Source organism: Camarhynchus parvulus, chromosome 2 (assembly GCF_901933205.1).
Source record: "Camarhynchus parvulus chromosome 2, STF_HiC, whole genome shotgun sequence".
In the NCBI taxonomy this organism is placed as follows: Eukaryota; Metazoa; Chordata; class Aves; order Passeriformes; family Thraupidae; genus Camarhynchus; species Camarhynchus parvulus.
The window spans coordinates 948,145-963,575 of NC_044572.1; the positions used below are offsets into that span (position 1 = coordinate 948,145).

The 15,431-nt window shown below is 59.4% G+C and overlaps 1 protein-coding gene across 1 annotated transcript; it reads right to left on the minus strand.

Moving 5' to 3' along the window:
- Positions 1-1,188: 1,188 nt before the first annotated feature.
- LOC115917440 (zinc finger protein 282-like) lies at positions 1,189-5,611 on the minus strand. The gene is given in 8 exon segments (XM_030971495.1): positions 1,189-2,291; positions 2,410-2,532; positions 2,632-2,742; positions 3,333-3,446; positions 3,872-3,998; positions 4,092-4,493; positions 5,382-5,482; positions 5,485-5,611. Coding segments are annotated over 8 exon segments (1,821 nt in total). The 5' UTR covers positions 5,600-5,611; the 3' UTR covers positions 1,189-1,563.
- Positions 5,612-15,431: the final 9,820 nt, after the last annotated feature.

Here is a 15,431-nt window from a genome sequence, read left to right on the forward strand (position 1 = left end):
GTCCATGCTTGGAAACAGCAGCTCTGCAGACCTGGAGAGGGATGGGGGCATGCACATCGTGGGGGGAACATGGAGGGTCCCCTGCCCAGGAGTGTTTGGGGTCCCCAGGCAGTGTGCAGTGTCCCCAGCAGGTTCAGAGGGTCCCCAGGAGTGTGCAGGGCTCACGCAGCCTGACAGGTTCCAGGAATGTGCAGTGTCCCGAGGGAGTGTCCAAGGTTCCCAGCATTGTCCCTTGTCCCCAGGGACTGTGGGGGGTCCCTGGCATCATGCAAGGCCCCTTGGGCAGTGTGCAGGGTCCCCAGGGAGTGTCCAAGTTCCCCAGCAGTGTCCCCAGGGAGTGTGCAGGGTCCCCAAGCACTGTGCAGTGTTCCCAGAGTGTGTGCAGGATTCCCAGGAAGTGTCCAAGGTCCCCAGCAGCATTTGGGGTCTCCATGCAAGGTGCAGTGTCCCTAGCAGTGCTTGGGGTCCCCAGCAGTGTGCAGGGTCCCTGGACAGTGTGCAGGGTCCCCAGGAAATGTTTGAGGTCCCCATGGCAGGTGTAGTGTCCCCACAGCATGTGCAGTGTCCCCAGGGCACCCCAGGACTGTCCCCCCCTCCATCTCCAGCCCACATCAGGGTGACAGCACTGCTGAGCCCTCTGTGCTGTGTCCCCTGTGCTGTCCCCTCTTCCAGCCCCCAGCATCCAGGACCCCTTGACTGCCATGTCCTGGTGGGGTGGGACAGGAGGGTGCAGCCCCCAGGGAGGGGACAGTGGGGCAGCAGGAGCTGTGGCATTTGCAGGGTCACCCAGCTCTGGTGGTGGCCTCCCAGGAGGATGGTGACACCCAGCTTGGGGACCCTGGCGTGCCTGAGGAAAGGCCTTGGATTCTGTGGGGAAAGAATTGTGTGAAATAACTCCTACCCCCAAATCAGGGCTAGGAGGGACCTGGGGATGGGGCAAGGACAGGGGACAGGAAGGACCCGGGTCGGTGACAGGAGGGGGGGTCTCCCCACAGCCCCACCGGCACAGGCCACCGCAGCCGGTGACACAGGGACCTCCTGAGCCGCCACACCCCCGAACCCACAACCCATTCCCAGTACCCCGTGTCCCACCAGGACATTCCCACCCTCCCATCCTGCTGCCGCTGCCTTCCCAGGGCGCGGGACCCCGGGGACGGGGCACAGAGCACGGGGGACCCGCGGCGGGGCCGCTGAAGGCTCTGCAGCCCAGCACGACTTTATTCCGTATCGCTTCGTCCATACAAAACTACACCCCAAGCACTGTACAGCGGGACGGCGCGGGGGGGGCAGTAAAAATAAGCAGCGGGGGGCGAGGGGACAGAGCGGCAGGCGGGGGTGGCGCGGGGGGACACGGCGGGGGGCTGCCCCCCACCCCGTGCGGCGACATTGTCCGTGGGGGGAGCGCTGGGGGTCAAGCGTCCGTCCGTGGCGGGGGAGGCTCGTTCCCGCCCCGGGGCTCCCCGCCTGCCCCCCGCCCCGGCCGGGCACCTCGGCTCGGTCGGAAGCGGCGTGGCCGGGGGCTGTCCCCGTGCCGGGGGGTGGCAGTCCGCGGCGGGGCGGCCCCTAGTCCCCGGGGGGCAGGATCCCGGGCGGCGGCAGCGGCGGCGGCCCCGCCTCGGCGCCGTGGACCCGCTGGTGATCCTTGAGCGATTCCTTGTAGCGGAAGCTGCGGCCGCAGGCGGGGCACTGGTACGGGCGCTCCCCGGTGTGGATGCGCTGGTGCTTGAGCAGGTTCTGCTTGCGGATGAAGCTCTTGCCGCACTGGGCGCAGGCGAAGGGGCGCTCCCCGGTGTGCAGCCGCTGGTGGTTCTGCAGGTGTTCCTTGCGGCTGTAGCACTTGCCGCACTCGGAGCACTTGTAGGGCCGCTCTCCGCGATGGATCATCTGGTGCCGCACCAGCCCCGAGTGGCAATTGAAGCTCTTGCCGCACTCGGCGCACGGGTAGGGCCGCTCGGCCGCGTGGCTGCGCTGGTGGATCCGCAGGCTCTTCTTGCCGCTGAAGCTCTTCCCGCACTCGGCGCAGCCGTGCGGCCGCTCCTCGGCGGGGCCCGGCGGCGCCGCGGGGACGCCCCCGGCATCGGCCCCCGGGCCCGGCTCGGGGCCCGGAGCTTTGCCCAGTCTGTGCTGCGCCGGCAGAGCCACCGCGGCCGGCACCGCCGCCTGTCCCTCGGGGGTCCCGAAGGCCGTGCCGGGGAAGAGCAGCTCCCCGGAGCTGCCCGGCAAACCCACCTCCTCGGGGGGCTCGGCGTGCGGGCACCGCTCCTCCGTCTTCACCAGCAGCCCCTCGCTGGCTGCAGGGGACAGAGAGACCGGTCAGTCCTGCCGGGGACACTGGGGATGTCCCCACGTCACAGCTCGCCCTGCGGGGGTGCTCCCCCCCACCCCAGCCCCAGGGTGTGGATCGCTCACCAGGACCAGGGCCCGGGGGCAGCATCTCCCTCTCGGGCAGCTCCCAGGGCTCCCGGACACAGGGCTCTTCCTCCTGCTTGATCCACGACAAGAAGTCGTGCGCGGTGATCAGGGCGTCCGCGCCTGCAGGGAGGGACAGGGACGGGGACAGGGACTCAGGCCCTGCCCCGGGGCGCACGGGAGGGAACGGCTCCGGTGGGGCAGGCTCAGCGCCGGGCTCACCTGCACAGGGGTCTGGCGGCATCCCCCGCTCCTCCGGGAACTGCTGCTCCCCCACGAAGGCCACCTCCTGCTTGATCCGGGACAGGATGTCGGAGGTGGAGATCAGCGACTCTGTTCACAAGGAGAGACTTGGCCGGGGCCGGGATGGAGCCACACGTGTGACCCACGGCCACCACAGCCGGGGTGTGACCCCTGGACTCTGGCCTCAGGGGACACCCCCATCCCACAGCAGTTATGGACATCCAACAGCCCCAGGGAGCTGTGGGGACAGGTGGCTGTGGGACAGCCCTTGGGTGATGGGTGACCCTGAGATGGCCCATGGGGTTGGGTGACCCTTGGGGACAGGCACAATCCCTGGGAACAGATGACTGTGGCAGAGCCCCTTGGGGACAGGTGACAATGGCACGGCTGATGGGACTGGGTGACTGTGACACAGCCCATGGGCCCTGACACAAGGTGGTGGCAGTAGGGGACAGACACATGGATGTCCCAGTGATGGGTATCCAAGATCTCCAGCACAACAGTCACGGATTTTCTGGGGTCACTCACGGCAGCTCCCAGTCACAGCTGGAGAACTGGGCCCAGTGGGGATGGGACTGTTTGGGAGGCAGGAGGGGCGTCCCTGGGGTGAGGAGGGTGGGGACACTGGGGACACTGGGGACACTGGGGACATTGGGAAGGGTCCTCCTGCAGGGTCTCACCCGCGCAGGTGTCCGGTGGCAGCTCCCTCTGCTCCAGCTCCCGCTGCTCAGGGACACAGGGCCCGTCCCCGCGCTCGCTGCAGGGCTGGGCCTCGCTTCTGGAGAGGGCCCCATCTGCCAGGGACACAGACCGATGTCACCCCGTGCCTGTCACCCCCTCCCTGTCAGCCAGGCTTCGGGGGACGCTCTGGGGACACACCAGGCTGCCAGGACCTGGCATCCCTCCTGGCAAAGGTGCCTAAATCCCACGGCACCTCTGTGCTGGAGGTAGTGTGGACACTCAGGTCCCGGGTTCTGGGGAACAAGGACCCTCTCCAGTCCCCTGGACAGCACTGTGGCAGCACTGGCATGGCATGGTGTGTCACCCTGTCCCCACACACAGCATGAGCCATGCAGAGTTCCCTCTGGAATGGTCCCAGGACACAGCGAGTGCCACCACTGACCACCAGCAGCAGACCAGGCCACCCACGTTGGGGACCCACTGAGGAGACACAGCCATCGCTCCATCCTGCCAGGAGAGGGGGAAAAGGGACATTTACCCAGGGACAGCAAAGCCTCATAGTTCTCCTTCACCAGGTTGTTGTACAGCTCTTTCTGCCACTCCTCCAGGTTCTTCCACTCCTCCGCTGAGAAGTAGACGGCGATGTCAACAAATGTCACCGGCACCTGTGGGGACAAGACCCCCTGGCTCAGCGGCGCCCGCTCCCCAGGGACACCGAGGGTCCCCCCATTGTCCTGCAGCCCCCAGGGACACTCTACCTTGGGGACCTCGCCCCGGGGGCCCGGGGGCAGCCGCAGCACCCAGAAGTTCCTGTTCTTCAGCAGGTTCTCCACGTTCTCCAGGCGCCGCTGGAGCAGCCCGTACTCCTGGATGAGGGTGCCCAGCACGGCCCACTTGCTCTCCAGCTGGTTCCCAAATTCCATGGCCGTCTTCTCGCAGTCCAGCAGCTTCTTCTCGGCCGTGCCGGAGCGGCCCTCCAGGCTGAGCAGGCGGGTGGCCAGGAGGTCGATCTTCCTCTCCATGGCCTGCACCGTGGCCACCACGGTCCAGAGCGAGGCCTCTGCGGAGTGGAGCTGCGCCTCCCGCACGTGCGCCCGCTCCGGCAGCAGCGGCGGCTGCAGCGGCATCAGGTGAGGGGCCTCCATGTTCCACTCCTGCACCTGGGCCACGGGGAGGGCACGAGTGGGAGGAGGCCCACGGTCATCCCCTGGAGCCTCTGCTCCCCGTTTCCAGGGCTTTTGGCCACCAGCAGCCCCAGAACTGCAGGGGACCCCTGTGTGCGATGCCCACCGGCCTGAGGGGACAGAGTGGCAGTCCAGGGTGGCCGTGGGGTCAGTGCCCATCTCTGTCCCCATGGAACACCCGACAGAACAAGGCAGGTCACCATGGTGGCCCCTTCCCATCTTGTCACCCCAATCCCTTGGGAGCCATTCCTGGGTCTGCCCGGGCTGGAAGCCACTCGGGAGGAGGATGGGGCTGGGTGGGCAGGGAGCAGCCCGGGCAAGAGTGGACCAGGGATGTCCCGGGACACCTTGGGGACATAAAGGGACTTGCCAGGACGGAGGTGCCTGGGGCATCCCTGGGCTGAAGCCTGCTCAGAGCATTCCGGGGCGCCCTGGGCCATCCCAGGGCATCCCGGGGGCACGGGGATATCCCGGGGCAGAGGTGCCTGGGGACAGCTGGGGACACACGGGCATCCCGGGTGAGCGGGGCATCCCGGGAGCACCGGGGCCATGGCGGGTCGCGTCCCTGGGGACATCCCGGGGCACCCCGGGGCATCCCGAGGGCACGTGGACATCCCGGGTCAGCGGAGCCCGGCGCATCCCGGGGCCGCACGGACATCCCGGGGCAGGGGTGCCCAGCCGCGTTCCGGGGCACCGGGGCCACCGCGGGTCCGCTCCCCGGAGGCGGGGGGCCCCGCGGGCCGGGGCTGCCGGAGGGTCCCGGCCGGGGCGCGCGGGCCGGGCCGGGCAGCGGCGGGAGCAGGGCGGGCGGGGCGGCGCCGCCTGCGGCCGGTTCCCGGTGCCCGTGCCCCGGGCCGCGCTTACCTGGGCGGGCGCCCACTCGGCCATGGCCCCGCGGAGCTGGGCCGGGGCCCGGCGGCCGCGGCCGGGGCCGGGGCTGGGGCCGGGCGGCGGCGGCGGCGGCGAGCGCGGAGCGGGGCCGGGCCGGTGCCGGGAGCGGGGCCGGGGCCGCTGTCGGTGCCTGCGCACGGGCCGGGCCCCGCCGCCCCGCCGAGCAGCCACGGGCAGCCGGGGAATCGCATCCGCCTCCTCCGGGCTGGGCGGCAGCGGGCGGGGAGCGGCGGCAGCGCGGAGCGCCGAGCACTGCCGCCTACCGGCACCGGGAGCGGCTCCGCCACCGGCGCGGCCCCGGTACCGCCACCGCCTGCCGGGAGCGGCCCCGCTACCGCCACCGGCACTGGCACTGCCACCGTCCGCTGGCACCGGCAGGGGCTGCACCACGACAGCGGGCACCAGCACTGGCACCGGCACCTGCACCCCCGGCACCGGCACCGGCACCACTGTGGGAATCGGTATCGGCTCTGCCCCAGCACCAGCCTCTGCATGACATCAGCACTGAGGCTCACACGAGTTGGGTGCCATTGGACTGGTTTGGGTGCAGGGAACACCGATTTGGGTGGCACCGAGGACCAGGAGCCGTGAGGGAAGAGGACGTGATCACCCACACCAGGAGCCCCGTCCGGGCCAGAAAAGCCTCCTGCGGGGACATTCTGGGTTTGGGAACCACCCTGTGTGCTCATCCTGACCCTGGAACCTTTCGTTTTACCAGTGCTGGGGCCGGGGCTGGTGCCAGGCCACAGAAAAGCATTATGGTCCCACCTTCCCGGGATTATCCCAGGAAAAGCTCCCCCAGTGCCTCGGGTGTTCCAGGAGCCGTCCCTGGGCTGGACAGGGAGCAGGATGACCCCGGCCCTGGAGGGAGGGCAGTGGTACAAGAAGGGTTAACGGGCTGAGCGGCACCACGGGAGCCTGAGCAGCCATTTCCCTCCAGGATGTCACTGCTCCCTGTCCCCTCCAGCAGCCTGTGCCCCAGCTGGGACACCCCAAGCCCCCCAGGCCCTGCCCCATGGCCCCAGAGCTGAGCCATTTTCATGAAGACGTTTTCTCCAATATCCAATCCGAGTCCATTTCCAATTTTCCTGTCCCTGTTCCCTGGGAGCAGAGCCTGACCCCTCCAGCTGTCCCCTCCTGTCAGGAGTTGTGCAGAGCCACAAGGTCCCCCCTGAGCCTCCTTTGCTCCAGGCTGAGCCCCTTCCCAGCTCCCTCAGCCTCTGAGGTTTCTTCATCTCAGCCATGGATTCACCTGCTGCCAGCACAGACGTGGTTTGCTTGGTTTATTCCCCAAATTTTCCAAACATCTCTTACCACACAGGTGATATTTCCCTGGGAATATCAGTTCAGAAGCTTTGATCCCAGGACAGCACCTACTGGACATCCCACTCCTTGTGGCAGTGGGGAGTTGAAGCTGGGTCTGACACAGCAGCTCTGCCCCCTCAGGAGTGAGGGGTGCTGGGGCCTGGAGCATCCCATGGGATCCAGGGCTCAGGAAACAGAGGAACCATCCCCTCTGTGGGAATGGAGCTGCATCCCAGTCCAGGACACATCCCCTCCTCTGAGGGCTGGGAGCAGTGCAGGATGTGCAGGCTGGAAAATCACATCCCAGCCTGGAGAGGGACTGGGGACAAGGGATGGAGGGACAGGACACAGGGAATGGCTCCCACTGCCAGAGGGCAGGGATGGATGGGAGATTGGGAATGAGGAATTGTTCCCTGGCAGGGTGGGCAGGCCCTGGCACAGATGCCCAGAGCAGCTGGGGCTGCCCCTGCATCCCTGGCAGTGCCCAAGGCCAGGCTGGACAGGGCTTGGAGCACCTGGGGCAGTGGGAGGTGTCCCTGCCATGGCAGGGGTGGCACTGGATGATCCTTAACATCCCTTCCAATCCAAACCGTTCTGGGATTCTCTGAGGATTAAAAGCAAAGCCAACCCCAGGACTTCACTTATGAGAAGGAAAAAATGAGAAGCCAGTACCAAAAGGTTTTTGGGACATTATTCCTGTACCTGGGATGGGCAGGATGCTTTGGGGCCAAGTGTATTTTCCCAGTTCTGCTCAGAACTCCTGGAACTGCAGCACGGCACCAGCTGGGTGTTCTCTGCTGCTCCTCAGGGGCTGCTGAGCCTGGAGACTTCATTCCAGCTGGAGTCTCTGACTGAGGACATCCCTCCAACTGGAGGCAACACATTTTCCCTCTTGGCATGCAACTGGAATATTCAAAAATGCTGAAAACCACCAGCACGTGGGGAGAAAACACAAAATCTGCATGTGCTGCCTCCTGGCTCCTCTCCTCCACCCTTCTCCCTGCTGCATTTCCACTTCCCAGAGGAACATCACCAACACACTGTACACACATTTAGATCATACCCCATGGGGTTTTCCCCACAGAATTTCAGAAACCAAAGCAGCATCTCCACCCCACAGGAAAACATGGGGGTCAATATAAAAATAAAATCCAAAAACAGAGTTAGTTCTGCAGGTACAGTAATGGGAGAGCAGCTAAAGTGGGGAAATAATGCCCAGAATTGGTTGCTTCAAACATCAGTTTACAATCCCATTCTCAATTCTTCATTTTTCACCCCTGGAAACTTCCACTGTTTCTGTGTGGTACTCTGGATGCTCTCCAGCACGTGTTGTTTGGTGCAGCAGGTTTTTCAAATGTCCCTTTTGGCACAGCCAGTGCTGCTCTATCCTACTGCTGCTCCAAGGAGGAGCTGGATGGAGCGTGGTAAGAATGGCAGGAATGATCCAGGTCCTGATCAGTGACAGGGCAGCAGCAAATTGAATCAGAACTCGATTCATGTCTTAGGTTGCAATGCAAGATGTAACCAGAAGTATGTATTCTGTCACCAGGTGTTAAAACCAGGTGGGGCAGTGTTCTTTATCTCTTCCAGGACCCATCCTCTGTCCAGGGACATATCTTCTGTTAATGGCCCATTGAGTGTCCCTGTACAGCTGATAAAATTCCATCATCCCATTGGGAGATGCTCTGCCCAGGGGGAGGAGCAAAGTATTCCTAACTGGATATAGTCTGAGGTTTGGAACACCACAGCAGCTTTTGCCCACTGGATTCCCAGAGGAGCAGTTTCCTTCTCCACTGCATTCCCAGAGGAAGACCAGACCCATCTACACCACCACTGGAAGAAAGAGTTTTTCAGAGGAAAATTCCCCCCTTGTGCAGGATCCCTGCTCCAACAGAACCACAGCTGGCACTGCAGGAGGGCTGCAGCCACCATTTAACCAGACTGCTGCCAACACCCTGACCCACAGGGTGCCAGGTTGTTTCCATCCTGACTCTCTCAGTGGTTTTGTACTACTGCATTTCATTCGAATTTTCCTATTAAAATAGTAGTTCTGACTTGGGAACTCCCGCTGGTTAGCTTTCAAACTAAAGTTTGAAAAGTGGGAAAACTGCCTTATCCTCAGAATCTGCTCTAACCCACAGAGGACTATCAAGCCCCACCTCTGGGCACAGCAGGGTTTTTGACAGCTGACTGCAAAGCTCTACCCTAGGCAGGCTTGTGGCACCTGGGTGACATGGCCTCTGAGGGGGCTGTGGAGGGTGGGTTTCTCCAGGAAGGGTTTCTCCAGGAAGCAGACGGGTTTCTCCAGGGAGAAGGTGGATTTCTCCAGGAAGCAGGAGAGTTTCTCCAGGAAGCAGGAGAGTTTCTTCAGGAAGCAGGAGAGTTTCTTCAGGAAGCAGGAGGGTTTCTCCAGGAAATAGGCGGGTTTCTCCAGGAAGCAGGAGGGTTTCTCCAGGAAGCAGGAGGGTTTCTCCAGGAAATAGGCGGGTTTCTCTGGGAATCAGGTGGGTTTCTCTGGGAAGCAGGAAGGTTTCTCCAGGAAGGAGAAGGGTTTATCCAGGAAACAGTTGGGTTTCTCCAGGAAGCAGACGGGTTTCTCCAGGGAGAAGGTGGATTTCTCCAGGAAGCAGGAGAGTTTCTCCAGGAAGCAGGCATGTTTCTTCAGGAAGCAGGAGGGTTTCTTCAGGAAGCAGGAGGGTTTTTCCAGGAAATAGGCGGGTTTCTCTGGGAATCAGGTGGGTTGCTCCAGGAATAAGGGGGGTTTCTCCAGCAAGCAGGAGGGTTTCTCCAGCAAGCAGGTGCATTTCTTCAGGAAGCAGGCGGGTTTCTCTGGGAAGAAGTTGGGTTTCTCCAGGAAGCAGGAGAGTTTCTCCAGGAAGCAGGCGAGTTTCTTCAGGAAGGAGGGTTTCTCTAGGAAGCAGGTGGGTTTCTCTGGGAAGAAGTTGGCTTTCTCCAGGAAGCAGGAAGGTTTCTCCAGGAAGGAGAAGGGTTTCTCCAGGAAGCAGGTGCATTTCTTCAGGAAGCAGGAGGGTTTCTCCAGGAAGGAGAAGGGTTTCTCCAGGAAGCAGGCGCATTTCTTCAGGAAGCAGGAAGGTTTCTTGAGGAAGCAGGGGGGTTTCTCCCGGAGGCAGGCGGGTTCCTCCTGGGCTGCCCGGCGTGGGCGCGCCGGTGCCGCAGCAGGTACGCGTGGCGGGCAAAGCTCCTGCCGCACTCGCTGCAGATGAACCACGGCACGGCCGCGTCCTCCAGCTGGCCCTGGTGGTACAGCAGGAACCGCCTGAACTCATCCAGCTCCTGCCCTGCCAGGACTCTGTTTCCGCTCCTGATTCTCACTGGATTTGCCGGATTTGGTGCTGGATTCTGGCGGCTCCCCGAGGTTTCTGCCAGGTCAGAGCAGTGGCGGTGCAGGGTTTGGGATGCTCCCGAGGATGATCCCTGGGTCAGGGCACCACCATGGCCTGAAACAAGGAGATTCCAAACATTCCCTGGATCTGATGTGGCAGAAAAATCTCCAAAGAACAACAATTCCCAATTCGCTGCTTCTGGACAAAACCCCTTTTGGGTAAAAAAAAAGCAGAGCTGAGCTGGAATCCCCCCCATCCCTCCAATCCTACCAATTTCAAAGTGCTGCCAGTGAATAACCAAAACACCACACACCTGTGCTGAAGCTGGCAGGGATTTTCCTTTCCTCCAAATCTTGTGGATCCTTGACCCATGCTGCTCCTCCTTCTGGGATATGGCTTTTGGGAACAGGACACTCTGAACAAGGAACAGAAAGAACATGGCAATGATGGTCATTAATGTTTCCCCCTGATGGTTTTCCAGCAAATCCCTGCATCACCCACTCTCTAAAGAGCATCTCTGTTATTCCAGGAAAAGATCCATTGGGGAAGGAGAAGCAGCAGCTGCCCTGGTGTCTAAACGGGTGTCTGGGATGAACAGGATTTGTGCTCCAACTTTTATAAAATATTCCAGAAATTACACCCAGAAGGTTGAAGAATAAATGTTGAAAAGTGGAAAGTCTCGGATTTGAGCCTTAACCCCAAATTCAGCTGCCTGGTGCTGGATTTTATAGTTCAGTCCTGTCCCTAATTCCTCCTTGTGCAATGCCCCCAGTTTCAGCAGGATCTTCTAGGAATCAATCCAAGGAATTGCCTGAATGCTGAGGAGCCAGGGAGGGCTCACAGCTTCAGAATTAAAATATCAGTGACTTCAAGCAAACATACAGTTGGACATTTAAAGCTAATTATCGACATTTCTTCATTTTTTGGGCATCATTCAAGTTATTTCACTATTTCTCCATCAAAATAGTTCAATTCTGTTCAGTGAATCCCAAACCCAGACATACATAAGGGTCTGAGGATGAGGAAAACACAACTTCACTGTAATTAATGAGGGTACAGGATTAATGAGCCCGTGTGTTGTTGGAGCCCTGGCTGCTGGGAATTTCAGATTTCTGTGCTGCCAGGCACTGACCCCCAAGAGAACACTGCATTGACCTGAGGCCATGGAGAAGCTTCTAAAATGGAATGAGAGAACTGGGATTGTGGGTGTGGAGTTTGGATAGAAGTGTGTGAGATCACAGGGTGGGAAACTCAGAGTTTAAGGGTTTAGAATAAAGTAATGGATATAAAGATAAGATAGAAGTTTTAAGGTGAAGACTGATCTGTCTTCTTCACCTTCTTCTCCATAGGTTTGGGTAGTATTGTGTAATTAGACAAAGTCCACATTACAAGAAATGAGTGATTAATTATCAGGTTAAAAGCAAAAATAATTTAGGCATAATTTCTTAATTAGATTTTTTCCTTAAAAGACCTTGTAGAGATAAACATGGGGCCATTTTATAACTTGTTAGTGAAATACTTTAGAACTCACGACTTTTAAGACTGTAATATAAATAATAAATAGTAAACATCCAAGTCCAAACACTAAATATTGTCTCTGCACATTTAATCCCAACCCTGACCAAGACAAAAAAAAACCAAAAACAAATCAACAGTGTGTCACTGCAGCTCCTGTATCCAAACATTTTCCATTCCTTGTTCCTTGTTTTTATTGGCAGCTGCATTCCCTGGGATCCTAAACTCTCCTTCAACCTTTTAAAGGAAAATTGTGGAGCTTCTTGTCTCTCACAAAGGCTTACAAGCTCTTAAAGATGAATTCTCTAAAAATCCAGGGATGTGAGGAGCAAAAAGAGCCAGGCCAGAGCCAGTGTGTGTCCCTTTGGAGAGGGAAAGCTGACCTTTTCCCAGTGTGATCAAAGATCCAAATTTCTCCTTCAGCAATTGCTTATAAAATTCATTCTGCCAATCCTGCAGACGTGGCCACCGAGGAAACATCGCAGGGACCTAAAAAGCAAAATGCTTCACAGTCAGGGGAGCTGAGAATCCCTGAAAACCCTCTTATCCCAACAGTTTAAACATGTTGGCACCTCCCAGCTGCTGCCAGCGATGTCTGTGCTATGTGTAAGCAGCATATTAATGAAGGATTTTACATAAGAACCGTCTACTGTTAATCCAGAATGAGAGAAAAGGCTTTAAAGTGATGTGACTCAGCCAGAACAATGATTTGCTCCAATAACTGGGTCAGAAATTAGTCATAAAAACAGATATCTGTGGTCAGCATCCACACCCAGCCCCCTCAGGGAATGTGGTTCTCCCTTCAATGAAAAATAAAATAATTCAGTGTTTTAAATAAACCCTGAGGCAGTGCCATGATCTGTCAGACTGGCTGGAAAAGCTCCTCCCTGGTAATGAAAGCTTATTATTAGGGAATTACAATATTATTATTATTAATTAAACCCTCTAAGGGATATTTTTCCAAGCTGCTTCCAAGGCTTTACACACACATCTCCCTTTAATTGAATTCATTCCCACTACCCAGCCCCTCAATTACCCCACAGGGCTCCGAATTCCGGATCCTTTTTCGGGTTTTGTTGCTCAACACATCACCACCACCCTGGGGGGTGCCCACGAGCCAGGTGCCATCCAAGGCCAGGATGAACTTGCTGGGAACAGCTTCCTTCAGCAGGCGCCGTCTCTTGCGGATTTTCGCGGGGTCCACCTCGAAGGAGCTCTCCTCGAAGTGCTCCGAGCACAGGCAGTGGTACTTGGAGGGGGTCTCCATGTCCCTGCCCATGTTTTGGATCCACTGCCTCAGCAGGGCTTTGTTTTGGAGGGGGAAGGAATAAAAACTGACCGAGCTGTTCTTGTAGGCGCCGCTGGTGCCGTTGCGGCAGTTCAGGGCCGCGCAATAACCCATCCTCGGGGGCCAGGAATGGGGGGAACACCCCAAAAAACACACCAGGGAGAAAGCTCAGGGAGTTTCAGTCCCAAACAGGTCTATATTTCTCTGAAAATCCCATGGTTTTGGCAAAGAGGAGGAGCTGAGGTGGCCGAGTGAAACACGGGACTGAGCTCCCCACAGGAGCTCCCCACGGAGAGGAGCCAGGTCTGTCCCAGCTGCTTCAAATCGATGATCTGAGAAAGAAAAAAAGCTTTAAAATCAGCTTAATGCCCCCTGAATATGCAGATTTACATTTAATTAACCTTGTGGTATGCACACAGAGTGAGGTTCGTTCATTTGTGTATCCACAAGAACTCCAAAGGTTATCCAAGCACACAGCGCAAGGCTGAGAGACAAATAATTCCCAAAAAATGAAAGTTTGGGGTGTACCAAGAACTCTCCCATCCTATCAGAGGAGAGTCTCAGGGGTGTCAGCCAGTGAGTAGATCTTTGGACAGGAACACTGAAGAAGGGAATAAACCACCCAGGGATCCTGCTGCATCCTGCTCTGAAGAGGAGATCCCAAGGTTTGAGGATGCCCAGGGTTAAAAAAAAGAATCAAGGATCAGAAGATCCAAAAGAAGCTCACAGAGCCTGATTATTAAATTAAACACTCAGCGTGGAGATTGGTACTTTTGCCCTTCTCTCCTGGAAATTAGAGAAATAAAAGAATAAAAGAAAAGAGGGAGATCAGATGGGAGAGGGAAGGAAATCACCAGGCCGGGCTCCAGCACTGATCCTGTCCCGAGGGCACATTCCCACAGGTAAGTTTTCCCCGCCCTGGAACTAGGCTTCTCCTTTTTTATGTAAATGAGTGAGGATGCACAGGTCCTTCTCCCAGAGCTTTCTGGAAAGGGGCTTTGGGGCTCTTGATCACCTCTCCTGGATCAATCTCCGGCTGACACTCTGTGCCCCTTTCCCGACCCCATTCCTTTCCCCATTGCCCTCATCTCGCTGGAGCAGCGGGGAAAGCGGCCCCAGGAGGTGCAGCCCCACCTCCGTGTTGCTCCTTTCTCCAACCACATCCTGGTTTAACTGCTGCTTACGGGAGTGTGGGACACAGCAGCACAGCAGCTCCTTGGGGCCCGGGTGTCCCCGGGTCCCCAGCACGGGGAAGGCAGAGACACCTTGGGGTGAGGACAGAAGAGGCCCGGGAGCTGCTGCAGGGCTGGAGCCAGGCTGGGAGAGCTGGGAATGTTCCCCTGGAGAGGAGAAGCTCCAGGGAGAGCTCAGAGCCCCTGGCAGGGCCTGAAGGAGCTCCAGGAGAGCTGGAGAGGGACTGGGGACAAGGCGTGGAGGGACAGGACACAGGGAATGGCTTTAAACTGAAGGAGAGATGGGATATGGGGAAGGAGTTCCTGGCTGTGAGGGTGGGGCGGGCCTGGCACAGGGCGCCCAGAGAAGCTGTGGATGTTCCCTGGAATGTCCCAGGCCAGGCTGGACGGGGCTTGGAGTAATCTGTAACAGTGGAAGGTGTCCCTGCCCATGGCACTGAACGGACTTCCAGGTCCCTTTCACCACAAACGGCTCCAGCCCAGCCCCGCTTTCACCGCCTGCACATGCCGGGGCTGTCTGTGCCTCCCTCGCCGTCCCACAGCGGTGGGGGGAGCGTGTAGCGGCGCTGCCATGGGGGCCCGGGGCACTTGGGAAGGCGCCGCAGGGCGAGGCCGGACACGGCTCCGCACCCGGGAGCGCCGCGGGACCCCCGGCGCCGCCGCTCACCGCCTCGCTCCGCCGCCATCTTCCTCCCCTCAGCCCCGCCGAGCCGCAGCAGCCAATCACAGGCGGCGCCGGGCAGCAGCAACCAATCGGAACTCAGTCCTGGCCATTTCCCTCACGCCATTGGCCCGCCGGGTCCGCCCAGCCCCCGGCGCACGGCGGCCTCCACGAGGAGAGAGCGGGAGGGACGCTCATCCCCATTGGTCAGCGCGCGGGGAAAGCAGGGCGCTGATTGGATGAGACGGGAAAGGAGGCGGAGATTGAGACGGCGTCCACCCGTTGTCATGGCAACGGCAGCGCGACGGAAACCGCGGGAGCCTCCACCGAGCACCGGCCGCGGGTCCGGAGCGGATCCCCGGGACTCCTCACCGAGCACCGGCCGCGGGTCCGGAGCGGAGCCCCGGGACTCCTCACCGAGCACCGGCCGCGGGTCCGGAGCGGAGCCCCGGGACTCCTCACCGAGCACCGATGGGACGCGGGATTCGCCGTCTCGGAGCGCGGTCCCGGGCCGGGGGAGCGGAGGGACCCTCCCCGGCCCGGATCGCACAGACCCCGGGACCGGCCCCCGCCTCCCCACCCGTTTCTTCCCAATGCAGATGCTCAGCTCCTCCTCTGGCTTCAGCCTCGCTCCTCCCTTCCCCTCCTGCTGCAGAACGACCCGTGGCACTCGACAATTTTGTTTAAAACCCCTGAAATTTCCAACCAACGAATAAA